Source organism: Stegastes partitus, unplaced genomic scaffold, assembly GCF_000690725.1.
Source record: "Stegastes partitus isolate 25-593 unplaced genomic scaffold, Stegastes_partitus-1.0.2 Scaffold162, whole genome shotgun sequence".
In the NCBI taxonomy this organism is placed as follows: domain Eukaryota; kingdom Metazoa; phylum Chordata; class Actinopteri; family Pomacentridae; genus Stegastes; species Stegastes partitus.
Genome location: NW_007577893.1, coordinates 13,732 through 37,047, shown reverse-complemented (window position 1 = coordinate 37,047; position 23,316 = coordinate 13,732). Strand labels below are relative to the sequence as shown.

The window sequence follows — 23,316 nt, the reverse complement described above, 5'->3', positions numbered from 1 at the left end:
CATTTTTGTTTTTTTATTTAACTATTTTAGCATATTCACCAAGGAACACAGGTTAGGACTTGACAATACAGGTGAAAACTCTACCAGGAAAGAGTGTTTCATTTCAGTGGTAGCATATCCTTAGCAATGCAGAATGCTACTGTGTGGGTTATGTCCTCGTATCATTTGGATGTTTTGTCACATGATATTGTTGCTGAGTTCCTCTCCATCGTGGACTGTCTGTATGTTGTTTCTTGATATGAGGGTCGTGGCTGGTGGCATGTTCTCCAAAATGTGGAAGAAGTTATGGTGACAGAATAAGGTTGTTGTTTTCCCACTAGTGATGGGTATCGTCAATATTTTAATGGCACTACTCCTCATACTGATACTGCTCATCGATATGGCACTTTAATGGCACACTTACTGATGCTAAACAGAATTAAGATGCAGTATATACCCATACTGTATATAGACTCACATTCTTGAGCAGCAATCTGCAACAGCATTGTGTTTAACAAATCACTATTATATACTGTGATGTGATAATAATTATTTAGGTCAAAATAAATAGCAATCTTTTGAACAAATTACAGCACAGACACTAATGTTGCGATGATGTCATGGCATTGTGGACAGACTGATGCAGGTGTTACTCACCCAATAAAATGTTATGCATTTTTTTATTATATTGCCCAGGATTACATAAGAATTAAAAGCTTAGGCTAACACTGTTTGCATCAACTTCACCCCACTTTCAACATTTACATCTCTCCTCTGTCACTAAGTTGAAGAGTCTGTGCTGCATTGAGCTACAGGTGGGTGACAGAGCTTCTCTGCCACTCATACAGGCTGCAACAGAGATAACTTTCTTCTGAATTTGGAAAGTTAAAAATGCATCATAGACGAGTGTTTTATTGTAGTGAGAAACAATTTGCAACATAACGTTCTCCCTAATGTCTAAAACATCATTGCAGAATCAGAAAGGTTTCATTGCCAAGTTTCCACATACAAGGAAACTGACCTGGTGTTTAGTGCATAACAGTAAAGAGTTGTTAACAGCTAAATGATACTCTGGTAAAACGTAGCCGAGGGGCTCGTTCAATTTGATACGGAGGTTCTATACCCATCCCTACATCCCAGCCCTGGTCGGGGAACAGTTCTTGGGCACAGTTTCCACACAGCTGTGTTGTAGCCTTGGTCACACACTGAAAACACTAAAAGCTGCCATACTAGAAAGCTAACTTTCCTCTCTGTCTGTACTCATTTTCTCACACTCCTTCTGTTGTTGTATCACATACTGACAGTGCAGCTGAATAACAGCCTGTTAAATGATTGGCTGTTTGCATGTCACTCATAATCTGCTCCGTTACCAAGGATATGCTTGGCTGTTTATGAGACGGGCAGGAAGCACACTCAGAGCTATACTTACAAAACAGTTTGAGAGGCACATTAACATTTACAGATGAACAGATCATTTCCTACCATGCAATGCATTCAGTACCTAATGGCTCAAACGGTCATCTCTCAACAATTCTACAGTTGTGTAGATGGTATATTACCTCTTTCAAAAATTGCTCAAACTGTGCATCCAGTTCTTCCTTAGTCAGTCTGTGAGACATAGTGATAATGCTCCCTCCATCAGTCAATGGGGAGCTATACAACTGAAAAAGAAGAAAGGAAAATTGAACCAATTTTTTGTAAAACATTATGACAACAAATGTTGTCACTTACTTTAGGCATCAAAACAGGAGTTCTACATGGCATTTACAGATAAAACATTATCATCAATGTTATTTTCACTACTGGTAGCAATACAAAACGCTGCTTTGATTTATATATTGTTTTGTTAATAAGCAGTACATTCAAGTTCACATTGAGACATTTTAGAACATATGGCCAAAAAACATCTTGTTAACCAAAAATAAAATGCAATAATTGGTTGTAAGTCCTAGTAATGTGTGAAGACATAAAGATGAGTTTGACACAGAAAGAAAAAGCTTAACTAAAGCTCTGCTTATTAGCATTCATCTGTGAGACACAGTCTTCGTCAGTGGGTGGACTTTATTCAGTTTTTAACGGAGAGATGAGTCATGACAAAAGGACCATAGTTTGGTCATGTTGCACCTGAGCTATTTCCATAACAACTGCGCAAACTCCTGCTGCTGTGAAGACTGAGCTGGTAGGTGAACCTTGGCTTAACATTCCTTTGTGAATCCACATAAAAATGATGACTTAACAATGAGTATCTCCCTGTCTTGCCGTGGCCACTGCCGCCTATTTCAAAGTTGGGAGTACCACAATGTGTTCCCCAAATACTGACATTTTTTGGGGGGGGGAATACAGTTTTCAGCCGGATACATATTCGATTACTGTATTTTGTTTAAGCAGCAAGTAAATCTGTTATGTTGGTAATGAAAAACCAAAAACACATCCCTTAAACAACCCTCATTAGAAATGCTGTTGAAGACCAGCTGTCACTACATTTCGTTTACTGGAGTCAGTTTTAATCGCCATGAATTCGGATGTGCATTTAAGGGACGTTTAGTCAAGTCGTTAACAAATCCTTAGACACAAGTTCAGAGAAAAGACGTTTATTAATTATGCAAGTGCAAAGTATCCATCGACGTACAAAGACTTACGAAGAGGGGCTGGCATTTTAAACCACATTAACAAGACACCGGACGTCGCCAGAAGAAGCTCTCGTTAGCAAGCATGACTGTAAACCGACATCGATAAAACATGACCATTTCCTGTTTCAACTGTCAAAATAAAGTCGCACCTAACAAATCGTCTATTAAAATATCTAAATTCAGTCCGTTTCACTAAAAAATTGTCTTAGTTTTTGTGTCGCAGTCTAGATTTATAATGCATGGTCAAATAGTTTCACTGAGAAACTTTCACTAAGATGGGACGATAGAATATTTGTGCCGATGAGAAGAAACCTGGTTGACGAATGAGGTCTAAACAAATCTAGATAATGTCAACAAACAATGATTCATATTGTCAAAGCCTTCGCTATTAAAGGCAGCCCAATCCAGACAGAGGCTCCCCTTACATCTCACAATGTTATTTGACTACCAGCGTACTAACCGTGAACGCCTGGCTTGTATTTTGAAGAGGTATTGCCTTAATACCGTTTTTGTGGGAAGCTTGACACAGCCAACGGCAGCTAAGTAGCAGTTTATCTACTTAGCTAGTTAGCTGGCAAACGGAGTGAGCTGACGTTTACAAAGACGTGCAACCTATGCACTACACTTTCACTGGCACAAGTGTGTCACTCTTGTAATGACAGAACTCGCATTAGAAACTCGGCTCCCTCACCTGAACACTTGTTGAACCCCTCTGTGGTTTGTTGTTTTGAGTGTCTAGCAGTTCCCGCGACACTACCCGGCCGACAAAAGCAATCTAATTGGCTAGACAAAACTGCGTCACAAAATTATACCCAATGGACAGGCAGAAAAGTAGAGCGGCTTCCTGGGACGTTTCTCTGATGCCCCTTTCACACAGGAGGCGGTATGCAAAGCAAAATAGGCGGTGTTTTCCAAACGTCCAGCGGGCGTCGTCACCGTCCTCTCAAGCTGGAAGCTTTCAGGTCGCCGCAAACACTTCAGCGGCAGAGATGTATTTGTCTCGTGCAATTTAAAATCTGTTTGGCACCGACAGGAAATCTCCATAATAATGAAACCTTGCTGCGATGAAACAGACATTAACAGCTTAAAGAATAATGATACTCTCCATGAATGTAGTCGTAGTGTTTTTCCCCAAAATATGTTAAGAGGAGCTGAAGTGTGTTTCTTCCAGCTGTTTGGAACTAAAATATCTGCAGCATCAGACAGCAGCAGGACCAATATGTGTGTGCCTGCCTAGTTTTTGCAGACTGAACAGCAGCGCTGGTAACTAATGAAATTCTCATATTATAAAGAGCAAAGCACAAAACACATGCAAAAGGTCTGTTGTGATTTTGACACATGAACTGTGTATTAAGCATCTCTGTGATGTTTTTGAATGAATGCTGATGCTAACATTTTTAAAAATCCCTTCTTGGATCACATCATACAACTCAAAGTAACACTGCTGGTGTTTTAGCTGGACTTTTATGGATTAGTGACCAGGGACCATTCACACATGCAGCTGTTGTATTGCCCAAATTTTTCGTGTTCCCCACCATGAATTTCAAACCAATACATTTCAATTGGACTTGTCTTTCGTGTCTGGGCAATGTTTTTTTTTCCGATTAGACAGCGCCTGTTGTGATGTTTTTGTCGTTCTTTTCTTCCGACAGTTAGACATTCACCAGTTTTACTGTTATGGCCCATCCACACTAATAACTATAGAGATCACGATAAAGATGTGTGCGCCCACACTGACAAACATTATCATTCTGTAAACGTGGGCGCTGAGCAGCTATCGTGTGCTCCAGCTGCGTATAAGCTCCATATCCATTCAAATATCCATCCATCCATTATCTATACACCGCTTAATCCTCACTAGGGTCGCGGGGGGGCTGGAGCCTATCCCAGGCGACTTAGGGCAAAGGCAGGGGACACCCTGGACAGGTCGCCAGTCTATCCCATTCAAATATAAAAGGCAAAAAATATCCAGGCGTTTTCTGGATGAAATGAACACACACTGGTCATCTTCATGGTTACATTCTCAGCTGAAATGTTTTCAAAAGTTAGTAAAGTGATATATGAACAGAGCTAGAGCCAGTTGTTCAGCAGCTATGTGATGATACACTAGGCTGGTATACTTCAGTGGGAACAGTTTGCATTATAATCCTTACACTAGTATGCAGTATAAACATGTTGAGTATGTATATGTTAGTAGACGATTTGGAAATCAGAAAACACTGAGAAAGTCGCCACAGCGTCAGCACAGGGGTGTGCTACTGCGCGTCTTTCATCACCATGGAATCAGAGAGAGAAGCTGTTCTGAGATCGCTCTGAAAGTGATCCCAATGATATCGTTCATAACTATTATCCTTTATTTGTGATAAAATATATGTGCTTTTACTCTGTTTGGGCCACATGCTCGTCATTACTTTCATTTCTCTGTAAACGAATAAAACTGAAAAGATGGACACATGCAGGAAAACGGTGATCTGTAGATGTATGCAATGTCCAGATACATACAACCATTAAAAAGGCACACACATTAAATTTGTTGGAACAACCTACCCATAAAACATCAAACAAATCTTTTACCACAAATCATTACAAACTAAGGCCTTATCTCTCCTCTGGCCTCCCACTCACCCAACTTACTTTATCACTTTCTCTCCCGATACTACTAGTACTACTACGACTACTACTACTTCTGCTGCCACTACTACTACTACTACTTAAGTTATGAATAATATGAATATAAAACATTGTTAGAAGCCACTTTGGTCCCACTGCTCATAGGATCCCTCACACTGAGCTGCCACTAACCATCACATTGACTGGATAAGTGCATGGTCAAACACTGGGTGCTATGTTCCAGTCTCCCGACAGCCAACAACAGCTTGTTTGAATGAAAAGAATTGTGATTTTAACATCTATAATTAAATTTAAGCTTGCATCATAAATTGGTTTGTTTTTCCCCCTCCTTTCATTCCTATGGTGATTAAAAATTATACTTTACATGACAATCTATGGAGGTGAAACAATTAGGGGATTAATCGGTAAGACGATCGACAGGAACTTGTGATGGGTGTTTTTCACTATTCTCTGACATAAAAATTATTATTACAGTCAATTGATAATGACAGATGCTGTTGGTTCCATCTCAACATGCCAAACCAAACAATTCTAAAGAGGTTTAAATGTGCATGTGCCTTTTGGTGATTCTTGCATTTAAAACTGTTGAAGACTGGCTACAGCTGTCACTCACAAACTGATTGACAGGTCTTTTAATATAGGGACTGAAACTCCTGACAACAGCAAGTCCAAGTTATTAAAATTTTCTGATGAGGTCAGTTCTTTGTGTCCAATAAAGCTGGATTTTTTTTTTCTTCTAAGGAGTCACACAAAATCAATTATCAAGTGATTTTCCCAGTAGGAAATATCTGTAAGTTGTGGTTGTTATTTTGCAGTAGCTCAGTGGCATGCCCTACAGTTAAAACCTCAGCAGGGGGGTTGCATCAAGAAACTCATCATATTTCCTCCATTTGATGGCAGTATGGAGCTGAGATTCTAACATCCCTGCCCTGCATCTATGTACCTGGAAGGGCAGTCCGTCACCAGAGATCAGTCGTAATCTAATAAACTCTGCCCTGCTCACTTTTCTCTCTCTTTCAGAGGTCAGGACGGATCCATATAAACTCTGTTTTCACTCGCCTCCCTATATGGCTCTGTCTCTCATAACCTCACACACACTCGTCCAAGGCTCACACTGTGTGTCAAGGATACATGCAGGAAAAGAGACATCATATAGGCTGTTCTGTTTTTGCTGACTGTCCTGTACGCAACCTCATTCCAGTTTGTATTTCAGATATCAACCTATCATACACAGTAAGCACAGTGATACAGTCACACCTTGACTGTCTGTACTTACTCATACTTTGAAGTAAAGCTCAAAAAGAAATCAGCATGTGTGCTTGTTGTGAGTCTGATTGTTATTCTGAGGAGGATGTAGTGTAAAGACAACAAAAGCACAATATTTTGTATTTTTTACTATATTTTTGTACAAGACTTTTGACATGTCCAAATAGGAAAAGTGTAAACAAATGGAAGATGGATGAATTCCATTTAGCTGCTTCGGTTTTAGATTCCTGGTAATATACAAGCTGGCACATGGGCACACTGGTAAAGTGTGGTCATAGTACACCTAAGTCCTACAAAAAAGTGCTATGTTTACCATTCACTTCCTTTAAAGAAAAGAGGAAAGTCAATGTTCCTGTTTCAGCACGATGTCAGCTCAACCTGCAAGTCAGAGTTCACTTCTGTTTAACTGTGACCCAGCAGATGTGTTGTTTTGACCAACAGAAGCAGAGCTGCCCTGCTTTTGGGAATGGAGATGATACAGTATTCTAGCACTCCAGTGCAGTTGCAACACACTTTTCTTAGAGCCGAATGTAGGGAAAAGTCACTTAACAGAAATGTAAGATTACCATACCTTTTTTGAGAGACTTGAAATAGAGAGGAACGAAAACTTTGTTCATGGTATTGACCACAGTAATTTTCTCTACTATAAAATGTCTGCAGACAAACAAGCGGATATTATGATACATTTTTATGGGCCTGCACACTATTTTTATTTGCAGACCGAGACTTCCTATGCAAACATTAAACAGGTCATAAACTATCTTGGATTGCTACAGTTTACTTACAGGATGCAGTAGTCAGACAGAGAAGTGAGGCTTTGGTAGGGACATCGGTCATTTATTCAGAATTCAAGACATAACCTGCATGATTACAAAAGCATTCTTCAATGACACATATTCCATTTGGTTTGAACTTAGTGGGACCATCATTAGTTTTTCAAGGGGACAATGTGCCAGGAGCAGAGTGGTGCATCACCTTCAGAATTCAAGGCAACATTTGACCAACATGGCTACCACAGCATCCTGCAGTATTACTAGGTCCCAACTGGGCTGAGCTTAGTTGGACAATGACTCAAAAAATACCCCTAGGCTCTGTAAGAGCTGTTTGATCAAGAAACAGTGAAAAGTGATGGAGTACTGCATCAGATGGTCTGATCTCCACAACCACACACCAAAATCCAGCTGAAATGGTTTGGGGTGCATTGCCTGGTTTCCTTTTTTTTTTTTTTTTCAAACAACATGTGTGAGATTTCATAGTTTTGATCTCTTCAGTTTTTGATATCTTTAATATAGAAAATAGTAACATCATAGTACAGTTTTAATATACTTTGATTCTTACAGTTAACTCGAACTCTAAGGGTAAGTCTAATGATCTTCACATTTCACTTCCATTTAGTTGGACGACAGATTTAAACTGGGTTAAATTAAAGAAGCAGACACAGAGATATCCTAAATTTTTGTTCCTATTATTAGTATTGGGTTGCCATGGTTAAAAGGTGATGCAGTTGGTTAGCACTGTTGCCTCGCAGCAAGAAGGTCGCCAGTTTGCGTCCCGGTGGGGGCACCGGGGTTTGCATGTTGTCCCCGTGCAGCGTGGGTCCAAAAACATGTTGAGGTTAATTGGTGATTCTAAATTGTCCGTAGGTGTGAATGTGTGTGCGCTTGGTTGTCTGTCTCTAAGTGTGGCCCTGTGATAGACTGGTGACCTGTCCAGGGTGTCCCCTGCCTTCGCCCTAAGTCAGCTGGGATAGGCTCCAGCCCCCTCATGACCCTAGTGAGGATTAAGCGGTGTATACATAATGGATGGATGGATGGATGGATGGTTGCCATGGTGATGGCGGTACGCATGGACGCAGCGGCCCCTTCAGGAGACAGCGAGAATGAACGTTTTGAGTGTCTTTTCTATCCCAGATGTTTATTCCGCAAAACTTGCAACCAGGAGACTTTGCTAGGCATCAGGACGGTGAACGGCGCTGGAATTGTGGTGATCGGTTGTGATTTGGACATACTACACCAACACAGAGTCCGATCAGAGAATACGCCGGCAGTTACCCGAGAGAGAAGGATGTGCAAACGATACGAACGTAAACAAAAGAAGGGGAAGAGAGCCAGGATCCATGCTAAAGGCTAACCCCTCCAGACCAGCAGGAACGTTGCTCCTGCTCTCCAATGTCCGCTCCCTCCACAACAAGCTGGATTTTTGAGCTGCGTTTGCTGAGAGAAACCCACAGAGAGTGGAAAGACTGCTGTGTGTTTGCTTTAACAGAAACATGGCTCCATGACAACATCCTAGACGGACATACAGCTGGAGGGGACGACATCGTTCAGGACGGACAGACAGTCAGCTAGCTCTGGGCAGCATCTGCAGCTTCACCATCGTCACACCATCGTGTGTGTCATTGTGTCCCTGAAGACCTAACAGGACCTGAAGAGGTTCCCCATGTTCAACGAATGGCGGCGCGCATTGACGCAGCAGCCCCTTTAGTACAACTCCAAACACTTGTGGCGACAGCCAAAATATAAGGTATGAAATGTAGAAAGCATAATGTATGGTTCTGTCCACTTACCTGGCCTCTCTGCCCTGCTAGCATGCCAGCCAGTAATATGGGTCTGTTTTTTCCGTGCTCTGTTTGAGCTGGCCCGGCTACTTCCCTATATCTGGCCTCCTCCAGAGCAATATGGCGTTCGGTACGTCAGTGTTGACTGGATCCTTGGTGTGTCGGCCTTCACAGGGAAAGCGACAGTTTCCGCTGACTACAACCACCTGCTTCCGTCATTCCATCGGACCGTCACTGGAGGACGCAAAACGGCAACACGGTGAAACGTCACAGTTCACATGAATCTGCAAAGTCCAGAGCGACCTTGTTTGTCCCTCTTCTTCTTCTTCTTCTTCTTTTGTGACAATTCCTCTGTTCCTTAACGGGACAGAGCGCTTTGAGTTGGATTATTCGTTTCGAGTTGGATCATTATTCCCGAGCTTCATGGACAGTGACAGAAGTATTTCCTCGTTTTGACTTTGCTTCATTTTTTTGTTGGATTGCTGGAAATATTGTTGTTGATGGGTTGAACTGTATATAACAAAGAACTAAGGAAAACACAAATTGGATTCTCTTTCTTTTGCTTACAATAAATGAACTGTGATAATTATTGAATGGTTTTTGTTCCTTTCTGACTTGCTGTGGTGATGATTTATCTTGTTGAAGGTCTCATGTGAATAGTAACCAGGTTTATGTATTAACATTGAACCTTTGTGGGGTTTGACACAATAATGTTTTTGGTTGAACCACTGCACACTTGAGTTTCTAGTCTACTTTTCTTGTAATCGCAACATTTCATTACCCCCTGCATACCTCTACACAGCTCCTGATGGTAAACCTAAATGCCAACGTCACGTTTACCTCTTCAAACATGACAAAGCTCCTGAAGAGCCAGACTGGGAAGGACTCTATATTACTAGTTTAGTTCTCCTTTAAGTAAATTTTGAAACACACAACATGCACAATGTGATGAGCAGAAAAAAGTCTGCTATGTTTCAGCAGGCTTCCTCACTCTTTGTGCTTGCACAACAACATCCTACCCTAGTCAAGTCAGCTGAGAGCATGCATGCCCAAGACTTCCTTTTGGCTCCGTGCACATGTGAAGAGAATAAAACAATATAGTCACACAGCTCTTCTAGACTTTGCAAATATTATGGAAAAGAACAGACTAAATTTGGATACTAAAAAAAATGTCAATCTGAGCTACTTGTAACACAAACAAAATTTATTCTGTGCTCCTTAGCGCCTCCTTTTCCAAATATGCTGTGTGGGTTGTTCTTTGATGTTTTTGGCCAGTGTGGATCACATAATGAACACATTTTAGCCACTATGCCAAAGTGGTAGCAAAACACAACAGATTCCCTTGATGCCTGCCACACTGCCAGAGAAAAAAGTAAAAAAGGCAAATAAATGAATGATGATACCACAAAAACAAGAAAAACTCTTCACTAGAAAAAATGAAGATACTCTGGAAAGGACCACACAAGAGTGACCAATATTTCAAGACCAATAGGTAAAGTGATATAAAGCTAGCTGGTGAAGTGATATTCACACACAATAAAAACATTTCTTACCTTTAATTCAAATGTGAATATCTGTCATGAAATTTCCCCAAACATTTAAATAATTAGACCATGCCCTCAAAAAATTACAACAATGCTGACGCCTTAAGGATTGGGATTTTACTTGATTTGACCTGTAACACAAAGAAAGTCATTGTGATGATCTTTGATCAGTTTTAAATACAAATGTACAATGTATGCTTATGATAAGATAATACAAACGTTTCTTTTGCTGAGTCAAACATAAATGTCCTCACTTCACTGGTGTCATTTCTGTTGTTTTAATGCCAAATGAGTTAAGATGGGCTAGAATAACAGTTAGGAATTAACAGCAGTGGGGTGACCCTAACAATGATCAACATTTTCCCCAGTCAGCTAAATGAATGCCTAACATCTTCCAGGGTAGGATGGTGCCATCAGGGTTGTATCTGATCGTGTTGCTCCACGATAACTGGCTGACTGATGAGACGGGAATTCTGGCCGGCACATTCCCTTTTTCTTGTGCATCTCTGATGTAAATGCACCAATTCCCGGGCCTTAATGAAGGCATTGTCCTTTCCTGTCATCCTGACATTGGGATCACCAGCTTTACTGTGAAAACTGGACAGCTACCTTCTTCCTCCTACTCTCTATTCTGATTCATATTCATGTGTAGTTGCTGCTTATAGAAAAGGGGCTTATGAGGATGCACTTCCATCACAGATAATTGGCGTGACCTTCAGAGAGATATAAGTGAACCTTCTGCAGCATTTATCTTACTGCTTTTGATTTATGGAATTAAATGATCTGTGTGTGCAGTGCAATTATTTTTTCATTTGTCACATCAATATTGGGTAATGCCTTTTCACTAGGCGTCAGTTTCCATTGTCCAAGTTGGACTGTGTAGTGAGAAATAATCATATTTGCTTCAGTCATTTTCCATCTACACACTTTGACAATGGTCACTGACTGAGACTTTCACCGTGAAACACCTGACATTGTATTGAATGGTGATGTGGTAAATTGGAATTTCACGTGTTTGTTGTGCTCATTTGTCATCACAATAGGAATATGACAAATTAGCTAACCCATATATAGCTCTGTTCCAGATGGTCTAATCCACATATGTCAAACTCCAGACCCACGGGCCAAATCCGGCCCGTCACGTCATTTTATGTGGCCTGTGAGAGATGTGTCTCCTAATCTGATAAATTAAAAGGATTTACCTGATGTAACGTAATATGTTATTTACGTTGTAACACAGCAATGTGCCTACACAGGGCTCCAGACTGAGACCAAAATGTTCTCATATGTGACCATTTTTAAGCAAGTGCGAGCTGAAGTTTCACGTGGTGAGAGTGAACGATGATCATCAGGCTGATCGGATTCCTTCAGTCGGCACAGGCAGCTGCTGCTCCAGTTATTGTGGTTGGATCGTCAGATTTCTTCCACATTGACTCAGTCTCTTTCTGCATGACGGGTAAAAGTCACTTTCACTGTTGCTGTGTTCCAATGACATAACTGATTATGTTTTTTTTTTTAAAACAGGAAGGTGAGAGGGAGAGGTCCAACACACCTGATGATTAAAGTGTTCAGGTGCAGGCAGACAGATCTCAACTGAGTCAGTTAAGAAAAAGTAGCCCCACATTCAATCTGGAAGATTCAAATTTTAACAGTGATCACAACTCTGACTCTATAAACATAATGGCCAGTGGTCTGGACATTAAAAATGCACTCGCTTGTAGAAAAGTCAGTTCATAAAAACCTCTGCTATAAACGCTGCCAATAGAAAACTTTTCAACTTGGGCAACATTGTTTAGAACTCACTTTCCACTGTTTTCCAACTAATGTTTGGTCGCTGACCTGTCAGAGGCGCTGCACTGCAGACACCTGGTAGCATCTACCAGAGCAGCATGTGAGGCGTTTAGGGAACATCGGTAAAATGTACCATCAACTCATACCCATGTTCAGCAAGTGATTAGCCTTTGTCCAGTTAATGAGTGATATCAGAAGGTGATTGGTGACAAAATATATTTTCTGTTACGGGACGGTTCGAAGACTCATGCGCGAGGCAACATGACACGGCAGACAGGCGGTTTAAACAATTTATTGGTACACACAAGAAAAAAAGTACAAAACTCCAGGAGGTTTGCAGGCATGGCAAACTACACCTAGTAGTGGTTGATTGAACAAAACTAAGACACTGACCCGAGTTCGGTACTACCGAGTCGGGAACCGGGAAACTAAAACTAGACTAAACAGCGGAGCAACTAAAAGAGGACACCAAAAGGTGCTGACGAGGAAACTGAACAGAAAGGGCTAGCAGACAAGAGCTATCTATAAAGCTAGCGCTACCCACAGGCAGGCGGACTTAATGCAAAGCTCGAATAAACACGAACAGATAAAACGATATCTCTAAAGCTAGCACTACGCACAGTGCACTACTGGCGGACTTAATTCAGAGCGAGGAGAAACAGAACAGGCTGCAGGGACATGACATTTTCAGGTTAAAACATTTTACAGATATCAAGTCTTGTATCACTCAAAATCACTGCAACACAACTAAGTTATGCAAAAACAACTGTTCATCAGCTGCATGGTGGATTAATAGCTGTGGCAGTGCTGAACCAAAACAAGGGGGTGGGGGACCAAATCATTAGCTGGTGCAAACAACAAAGAAAGTTGGCAGCACCAGTGCTACCATTGGAAAAGTTAGTCTGGAGCCCTGCTACATGTGTTTTACTTTTAGATAAAGACATGCACAATAGTTGTACATATAATAAAAAACAATCAAATGCAGAGACAATTATTTAACAATAAGTTAAGGAGTCGTTACATTTATACAGTCTTACAATTACAACCGGCCCTTTGAGGGTAAACATAATGCTTATGTGGCCCAGGATGAAAATGAGTTTGACACCCCTGTTCTAATCCGTACCCCATTGGAAAAAATGGAACCTATAGATAACCTGAACTAAATTACAGTGGGACTCTTAAAAATATTCAAAAAGGAGCACCAGTGTAGCTTAGACCCACTGAATCAAACCGAAGTGTTGTTGAAGCATGTTGTCCTCTGAAAGAAAATCAGATCACGGAAGGGAGTCTCTGTTCAAGGTGCTTTCACTTTATCACATTTCATGGCTAAATACAAAACTTGAAAGGGAGAGATGCAGGGTCACCCAGAGATTTTCAGTGATCTGCCATAGCTCTTATCTACCACCTTCTCCCTACCGAGTTTGCACAGTAGACTACATTTTACAAACCTCTGAGACAAAAATGCACCTCTTGACTACACCATGGGTAAAGATCTACAAGATCACCTAATTTAAAAAAAAAAAAAAAAAAAAAAGCCACACAATATGAGTAATACTCGTACACCCCCCTGGTCCCCACCACGGCCCTTGCAGTTCTGCATAAATGGTAACATCAGAGACATGAAGACACGAAGATCAGAGACATCAAGCTCCGGATTGAGAGACACCTACAGAGAACAAACACAGGACCTCAGGGGGAAACACAGAGTTAGTGACATGTAATGGGGATGTATAACTGTGTGGAGGACAGACAGAGGAGAGTAGGGGGGAGGAGCTCAGTACGTCATTGGAATCCCCCGGCAGTCTAAACCTATAACAGCATAACTAACTAAGGGACAGTTCAGGTGATCCTGAGCAGTTCTAACTATAAGCTTTATCAAAGAGGAAAGTTTTAAGCCTAATTTTAAAAGTAGAGAGGGTGTCTGCCTCACGGACCCAAACTGGGAGCTGATTCCACAACAGAGGAGCTGATAACTAAAGGCTCTGCCTCCCATTCTACTTCTGGAAACTCTGGAACCACAAGTAGACCTGCAGTCTGAGAGCGAAGGGCTCTGTTAGGATAATATGGTACAATAAGGTCTTTAAGAGAAGATGGAGCTCGTCATTAAGAGTTTTATATGTTAAAAGCAGGATTTTAAATTTTATCCTGGATTTTACAGTGAGCCAATGAGGAGAAATATGGTCTCTCTTACTGGTTCCTTTAAGAGAATTATTGGGACATCCCGATAATAAAGAATTACAATAGTCCAGTCTAGACATGTTGTTGGTTTAGAGAAATTTACTATTGACGTGAGCATAGAAGCAGTCCAAGTATAAATCTGGTCCTATGGATGCATCCAGAGACACTGCACCTAAGACTTCATGATTTTTTTGTCTAATATTCAAAACTTTATTTGTAAAGAAGGTCATGACATCTTCACTACTGAGAGCAAAGGAACACAAGGCTCCACAGAGCTGTGAAAAGAAACCTGGGGTTGTCCTTGTTTTCCTCCATTAAAGATGAATAATAAGCAGTTCTGGCCCTATGAATCGCTTTTTTATGTGATGAAACTATTTTTCCAGGCTAGATGAAATTCTTCTGAATTTGTAGAGCACCACTGTCTTTCCAGTCTTTTTGAATTCTGCTTTAATTCTACCATGCTGCTCTTTTATTATAATTGACTGCCTTCTTTTTCAGGGGGCAACCGTGTCAATTGATGAACGCAGTTAAGCTGCAGTTCTATTAACAAGATTATCCACCTGTGTGGGACTAAGATTAGAGGAGCAGCTCTCCATGGTGTTGGCATATGGCATTGAAGTAAGTAATAATGGAAACAGGGGTGCAAGGGGCATGGTGGTTAGTATGCCTGGGATCTTTCTGTGTGGAGTTTACATGTTCTCCCTGTGCAGTGTGGGTTCACTCCAGGTTCTCCAGCTTCCTCCCACAGTCCAGAAACATAGTGAGGTTAACTGGCGATTCTAAATTGTCCGTATAGGTTTGAATGTGAGTGTGCTTGGTTGTCTGTCTCTGAGTGTAGCCCTGTGATAGACTGGTGACCTGTCCAGGCTGTCTCCTGCCTTCACCCTTAGTCAGCTGGGATAGACTCCAGCCCCCCCACGACCCTAGTGAGGACTAAGCGGTGTATAGAAAATGGATGGATGGATGGATGATGGAATTGTTTTGTTATGTTTAGCTATCAGATAGACATCTGCTGTAATGGAACCTCTTGGTAGATGCCCTGAAGTCCTTTATTGTTAATTCAAATGTTAATAAGAAATGATCAGATAAAAGAGGGTTTTGTTGAAAAACAGTGAGATGTCCAATTTCGATGTCATATGTCAGAACAAGATCAAGGCTGTGGGCAAAACTGTGAGTTGGTTTAATTACATATTGGGAAAAATAACTAAATCTAAAGGCAGAGTTGAGACTGTCGTTTTCATTGTCTACACGGTTATTCTTCACTCATTATAATGACTTTATCAGTAGATGATTCTCAGGTATGCTGCTATGAGGAATGGCTGGCCCAGAAACAGACAAACATGTGCTACAGACAAGGAGAGATGGCAACACATGGAAAGGGGAGCAGAAAAATGGTACTATGACAATGAGAAGGTATATCTACGATTTCATGGCAGGTGAGAAACACTTCTTTTATGCTGTATTGTTGTCTGTTCTTTGTTGTTCATGCTGTTACAAAATTTTGTGTGATGATGTAAAACGATCCATGGCTGTAGTAACAATGTGTACATTACAGATAGAGCAAAAGCAACCAAATACACACTTGAATCATTTCAATATCAGAGTGATAAATAGTAATGAGCAGCTAACAGATACACAATTCGTAAAGGGATTGGGAAGAAATGTGTGTATTTCACAAGAACTGCCTCATTTGTGGCACCAAGTAGAAATACTGATCTTTGCGATGAAGGATAAAATGAAGATGAATGATACAATCGAGAGATAAATGGGTGAAAAAAATGTGTCACCTCTGAGAACTAACAATCTGTCTAAACCTCATCAGCTTGAAGCGTAGTCCAGTGATTGATTAGTTCTGTCTGCACCATTCGCTTTGAAGAGCTCAGGACTGGTGAATCCTCTCCATCACTTTCTTCCAAACCACATAATGTCTGCTGAGAGCAAAAAACGATGATTCTGGGGAAGCTCTGCACTTTCCTCCCTGGAGACAGATCTCTGCAGTGCTGCCTGTTCCTCCTCTGGGCTGAATGTTTGAAATGACAGCTTACCCGACGGCCACTGACGAGGATGACATACCCTCAGATATCCTTGTGTGCTATCTCAGCTCTTGTTGTCATGCTGAGAAATCTTCCTGATGCTGTCAGTCACAGTTTTATGCCATGCCCACACAGATAAAGCTGTGCCAAATAGGTCAAATGTTTATTCAATATAATCCTCAACAATCTGTTGTCAAAATTTCTGGCGTGTTTGTGAGTGTTATCCAAGAATTTACAGCCTCAACAAAAGAAGATCAAAATTCTCTCTCACTGTCTCTTGCCATTTGTAACTCATTGATGCCTTACAATACCCTATGGGAAAGAGATTAGCTGAATTTTCCTCAGGGAAAATGATGTGATTTAAAGCTGTGGAAAAGTGTTGCTAGTCACCTCTTATATCAAAAAATGTAATGTCATGCAACCACCATATCTTAAAGGAATTCTTCATTTCATTGAACTGATTTAGAGAGACAGATGGGAAACTCTTTTTAAGTGCAATTCTTAGATTCTGCAATTCTGTCTACAAACAATCATGTTCATGTGGAGAAAATAAATAGCTTTACAGAAAGTACAAGTGCTGTCATTTTTTCAGTCCCCTTGTTAAAAATATTTATCTGTTCACTGACAGATTTTGCTTCTTCATTTGATCTGCTCCTAGCAAAAACAGCAAAAGAAAACACAATCAACATTATGTTTATGGTTTTGAAACAATCCCTTAGTTCTGCTGCTATAGGTCTAGACTGTTGGAGATCTTCTCCTCCTCTCCTCTCCTCTCCTCTCCTCTTTCTCTCACCCTATACATGTATAAGCCACCATGCCATGTCACCAACTTTGTGTAGCATCATGTTTCTGATCTGCAGTTACTGGTGTTCATTGTACTCCTAAATATTCTTTGTCTGTTTCCTATCTGCTACCCTCGCCCTTTGACCTCAACCCCAACTGGTCAAGGCAGATGGTCACCTTCCCTGGTGCCTGGTTCTGCTGGACGTTCCTTCCTGGTAAATTAGTTTTCCATTAGTTTTTTTTTTCCCTATTGTTGCCAAAGTGTTTGCTCAAAGGCAATCCATCCATCTATTACACCGCTTAATCCTCACTTTAGGCTCATGGGGGGCTGGAGTCTATCCCAGCTGACTCAGAGTGAAGGCAGGGGACACCCTGGACAGGTCACCAGTCTATCACAGGGCTACACTTAGAGACAGACAACCACGCACACTCACATTCACGCCTATGGGCAATTTACAATCACCAATTAACCTCAACATGTTTTTGGAGTGTGGAAGGAAGCCGGAGAACCCGGTGAGAACCCACGCTGCACGGGGAGAACATGCAAACTCCACACAGAAAGATCTGGGCGTCCTAACCGGGACGCGAACTGGGGATCTTCTAACTGCGAAGCAATGGTGCTAACCAATCCACCTTGCAGCTGTCAATCCATACATTTTATATAATTTTGTAAGGTCTTCACCTTACTAGGTGAAGGACCTTAAGATGAAGCAGTGAATTGCTGCTATACAAATAAATCTGAAAAGAAGGGAATACAATTTAGAGATCTCTCGCAGTCTTAATGTAGGCATAAGCGGCAAGTTGACTTCTTTTTTGCAGGGTCACAAAATATTTAACCAAAACAATTTTTTGCAAAACGTTTGTCAAATAGTTTAGTAGCCTAATCCAACCAGCATTTACATTGTCTCCAAAAATGTCTGGCAAAACACAATCCATGTCCTTGTATTTGTTATCAGCATTTTATGCTACCTAATCTGTTGTAAGTAAACGACTGTGCAACTATTATCTGGCATTTCTGGCAGTTGCCAAGCAGCTTCAGGCACATTACGAATTCCTTGTGGACAGGAATAGGGCTGATCCCGATTTGTATGCAACCAAGTAAAACATGGCAGATTTCACACAGTTTTGCCATCCAATGTCAAGTGACACACATATAGACAGCGCAAATTAAGTGTCCTAACTATGATCTGAATTCTTCATATGGATAAAACACACTTGAGACAATTCTGAATGGGCATGAAGTGATGACAAGCTCTGAATGAAAATTGAAAGACTTGCAAAAGATTATGTATTGTCTCTTGACATGACATCATGTTTATTACAACGGTGCAGTGGGATTACATATGGAAAGTCTCAGGGGGTCAAATCAGTTGGCTTGTGAACAGTATGACTCTAGATTTACTTTGTATAGGTATGTAAAATAAAATGGTATCAATACCGACCAAAGGCAGTGAATGATATATTGTGTTAAAGTGCTACTGACATGTCAGTGCCTCCAACATATTTCTTACACAACACATTTCTTACTTTACTACAATTATTTCACAGCTTTAGTCACTTGTTATTTTGCAATTTTGGATGTTTAAATACAAGACCAATGAAGGGCTTATAGAATGGTGCTATCAGTTAGTTAATAAGTGATTTTGTAGTATGCATTTTGATAATTGTTTAAACCATTTTTACTTCAAAATGTCAACTATTTTAACAAACCAAACAATCAGTTGATTAATCAAGAATACAATGAGTAGATCATTCCATAATGACAAAAACAATCAGTTGCAGTCCTGTGTAAAATAGTTTTACTTGAATATCTTACACTTAAATGTGTAATAATACTCACAAGCACCATATTTCTCCTTTACTTTCAATACTTCAACTGCATCTTCCTGATTGTGATGACATAGTCTTAACTCCTAAAAATCAAATTCTATGTAAATATGCTACTTGGAGACATAACTGTCATCACCTAGCCTTATGTATACTTCAAGTAAAAGTGTCTCAGGTGACCCCACTGTCCCAAGAGGACAGAATACTAAACTCCAGTGTTTAAGCCAGTCCTACAGACAGAGTGGATATTCTGTCTGTGTGTCCTGAGTTGTGCATGTGTGTGTTCTGACTCTGAGGATCTACATATGTATGCTGTCCTTGTCATATTTACACCCTCGAGTCATATGGAAGGTGTCTCGATTGGTGTTTGAGAATAGTATACCCCACTTAGCTCTGTATTTATATTAAATATTAAATCCAATTTAAATACAAAATTACCATATGAAATATTAAGCGAGAGTGTAAATATTTAATGCGAGCCCTTTACCATAGGCCTGGTATTCATTACCATGCAGTGCTGGATTTTAATGGGCATTTTCCCCAGAGACTGTGCATGGGTTTCCTCTTTCCCTCTGAGCTGCAGCAGGAGACGCTGTTGTTCTGTGCTTCTTTGGAGAGCTCATCCAAAAATAAAAAAGAAAGACTTGGAGGAGATGAGACATGTTTTGAGAAAACAAAGATGCAGTTTCTGCACAGTGAGTGACTGTGTGTTTTTATTTTCTCTTTCAAGTCATGGGTCAAAATGTTGAGTTTATCTAGAAGGAAGATAATTCTATAGCTGTGCCTAACGAAAGATGCTGCATGAGTTTATATCATCTGTGTGATGTGAATGAAAATGAGGTGGGATAAAAATCCAACTGGTAAAGGGGCAAACAAGTAAGGAAAACACATTAGTGACGAAAAACATGAATCAGACACTTGCTGATTCATCTGCTGCAGGACAGAAAAATTAAATAAAAATTCTATTCTCATTTATGCCACTAGGAGTCAGGCTTACACTGCATGACAAAAGCTCTTTCAATAGCTGTTAAAATTAGAGAAATGCCTGACTGTTTCTATTTGCTTCTCTCTATGATTGATCCCTTCAACACACATCCCTGTCTTCTATAGTGTTGCCACATTACAGTACAAGGGGATTTCCATTCAAAGCACTGTACTAGAGTTGGTATAAACAAGACTGTATAGACTGTCCTTCAGGTCCTGTGCATTTACTGGTACAAAAGATGTCCCCATGAAATTCACCAGTCAGGAAATAGTTTCTAATTGTTTCTGATTTTACCAATAATATGGAAGAAATAGGAGGCTGAAGATTCTAGAGAGAGAAATATATGAGAAGAGGGGGCAAGATGAACTCACAAAAAGATAGAGAAAGCTGTGAGTTAAAGAAATTAGCTTTATAGAGTGCTGGGGAGGAGGCGTAGGGTTAGAGATGCATGGGCACGCAGCTCCTCTGAGGCAAGGCAGTGAGGAACATTAATCATTGGGAGACATCTGTTCATTCTGCCGCTTTACAATTCTGTCAAAGAGCCCGGACTCCCCCACTGCCCCCCCCAACGATCCACTCAGAGAAAAAACCTGTCCTCCGTTAAGCATGGACAGGCAGAGTGAAACATCAGAGCCAGTCTCTGCTAAGAACCGCCTTCAATTTGATTTCCATTCGGGTCCATTTAAGATGAACAAAACACAGGAACTGGGAAAAAGGTGCAGTGTATAAATCAGTGCTATTGTTTGCAAATGGCAGGTTTCATGGAGCAACAGACGTGCTTGTCATGGGGCAAACAGCTGTGCATATGAACATGTCATTTGCTGACACACACACACACACACACACACAAACACACACATACACACACACACACACACAACATTTGCATATGTCACATGTCCTATTTGGGGACATTTGTTTTATAAAATAAAGTTACTATACAGTTAAAGCCTCATTTAATTACTAAAATATAAAATATGTTCCTTGGCCATTAAGGATGAAATAATAAAAAGCTATGAACATTTAAACTGATGAAACAACAAATTAATTATAAAAATATTGTAAAATATGTGCTGTGTGAATATGTCCCAGTGACTTTATACTCTCTGATCCGAATTTGTGTTATGTGTATTAGTTCAGCTGAAAAATAAGTATGAAGATTTTGTTTCAAATTTAAAGTCAGAACCAGTCTCTCAAATTGTATTCTGCACTTCACATGCACTCTTCCTTTATTTGCTTTCTAAAACTGTATCTCTATAGAAAGGTTTGGAAACAACGTAGATACACTGTCATCATTAGTGTTTAGAGTGTTCTTTATTAAACTGTGACATGATCATTCTCAAATGCCACAGTTTAAAAAAAACAAACAAACAAATTAATACACAATTTAAATGACTATTTTTCACTGAAGTGAATCCAGTTTAACATTTCAATAAAGCTCATGAATCAACATTATAGAATAATGCACTAAAGCTGTACTGTAGACTGTATTTAAAGATGGACCACATGAAAAGTCCTAGAGGTCAAGCCAAAATATCAGGATAACCCTATGGTGGTAAACTGTAGGTCACCTCCAATAGAGCTTCCCAAATGTTGTTTCTGTCTATTAAATGAGTAGTTCTGCTGTAAATTGCAATAACTGATATTCTGAGGGATCTGAGGACCGCTGCAGATTTTTCAGTGACTTAAATTTGTGTTTTGTCGGCTAAGTTAATGAGTTATTGCTAGATATTGTGAGCTCCTTCTCATGAAGTCTCTACATTCACCATTAGCTATTTACCAGAACAGCTTATGATGTTTTATGTGGTATCACCATAATCTTCAACCATTACCACATGTAGGCAGGCATCAGCTTTTTCTCTGTTCTCATATGTGGCTCATGAGACATTATGCAAAATACATAATTTAGTTATGGTGGAAACTAGAATGGCTATCCTGGTTGTGACGAGGTGTTTTTGCAACCCAGGATCTGTGAGCCAGCAGAGTAAGGACACCAGACATGAGGTGTGCCATATTCTTTTCTGTCACAAAAATTATAGAAGCAACAGAGCCAACATTCTTTATCGTCAGCTTTACTTGTTTTGTACGCTTAAGTTTGCCACAAATCTGTCACAAATATTTTGCTTTTGTAAGCGCTGGTTAAAAAACAGAAACCTAACAGAAGATATCTAATAAAATAATGGTTCAGGGAATGTTATTTCTACCCAGTGGTCATTCACATGTAATTTCAAGTGGAACTCTGGGGGAACAGTATAATTAATGGATTTGCTAAGTAAAGGTATTAGCTAAATTAACCAGGACTGACATCTTTAGGATTTGTAATTGTGCATGTATACAACAGATAAGAGTTGAGTTTAACATATCAACACTAAGGTGACAGGACAATTGGGGATTTTGAAGCTCCACCAATACTGTAACAAAATCAGGCAGCACATCTCTAAGTGTTCCACATTTTTCTGTACAGAGCAAGGACCCTATAAATCTCCCTTATCTGCTAAGATTGGTCCTACTTGTTCATGGGGCCTTTCAAGAGCCCTGTAATATTTTCAGTGGGAGTATCAAATCAAATCTGAATTCAACCTGTGAGCGTACAGCGGTCCAAATGGTGTCCTCCCATTGGCAACAGAGGAAAGCAGAAGATGAATGAGGCCTTTCTGTGGGTTTTGAGGACTGCAGGCATGAGGGTGCTTTGTCATCATAATATTGAAAGTGAGTTTTGCAAGACTTTGTGCCTTTTGGCCATGAAGGTGTGTGCTGCCTTGTTTCACAACTCATTAGAGTCAACATTTTGATTGACTGCCTGCTATTCAAGCTGATATTGGACTTCATACAAATTTCTAAAGCTCTGTGGAACTTTTATAATGAGAGGGTTTATATTACATTTTTGGTGGTACTTTTTGACCTTGACAGTAAGGTAATATTTAAAATCCTCAGAAGAAAGTACCAAGCAACAATACTCCTATTTCTCTTTATAGCCCCATTAATTGTGTTTATATCCCATATTTTTTTTTTAATTTTTTCATTTATTTCAGTAAAGCTACATGCTGTTTTCTTCTTCTCTGATCTTTGCACAGAAAGTAATCTAAGTAATCTTCTGTATATTTGGCCTCTT

General features: G+C 40.2%; 1 protein-coding gene across 1 annotated transcript in view; it reads right to left on the bottom strand.

The window, feature by feature from the left end:
* Positions 1-3,336, bottom strand: part of cep162 (centrosomal protein 162) — a 38,801-nt gene extending 35,465 nt beyond the window's left edge. Inside the window, exons 1-2 of the mRNA XM_008279518.1 lie at positions 3,301-3,336; positions 1,539-1,640 (exon numbers count right to left, since the gene is read on the bottom strand). Coding sequence (XP_008277740.1) covers positions 1,539-1,598 — 60 coding nt within the window. The 5' untranslated portion in view covers positions 1,599-1,640; positions 3,301-3,336. The remainder of the gene's footprint in view (positions 1-1,538; positions 1,641-3,300) is intronic.
* Between the last annotated feature and the right edge of the window lie 19,980 nt (positions 3,337-23,316).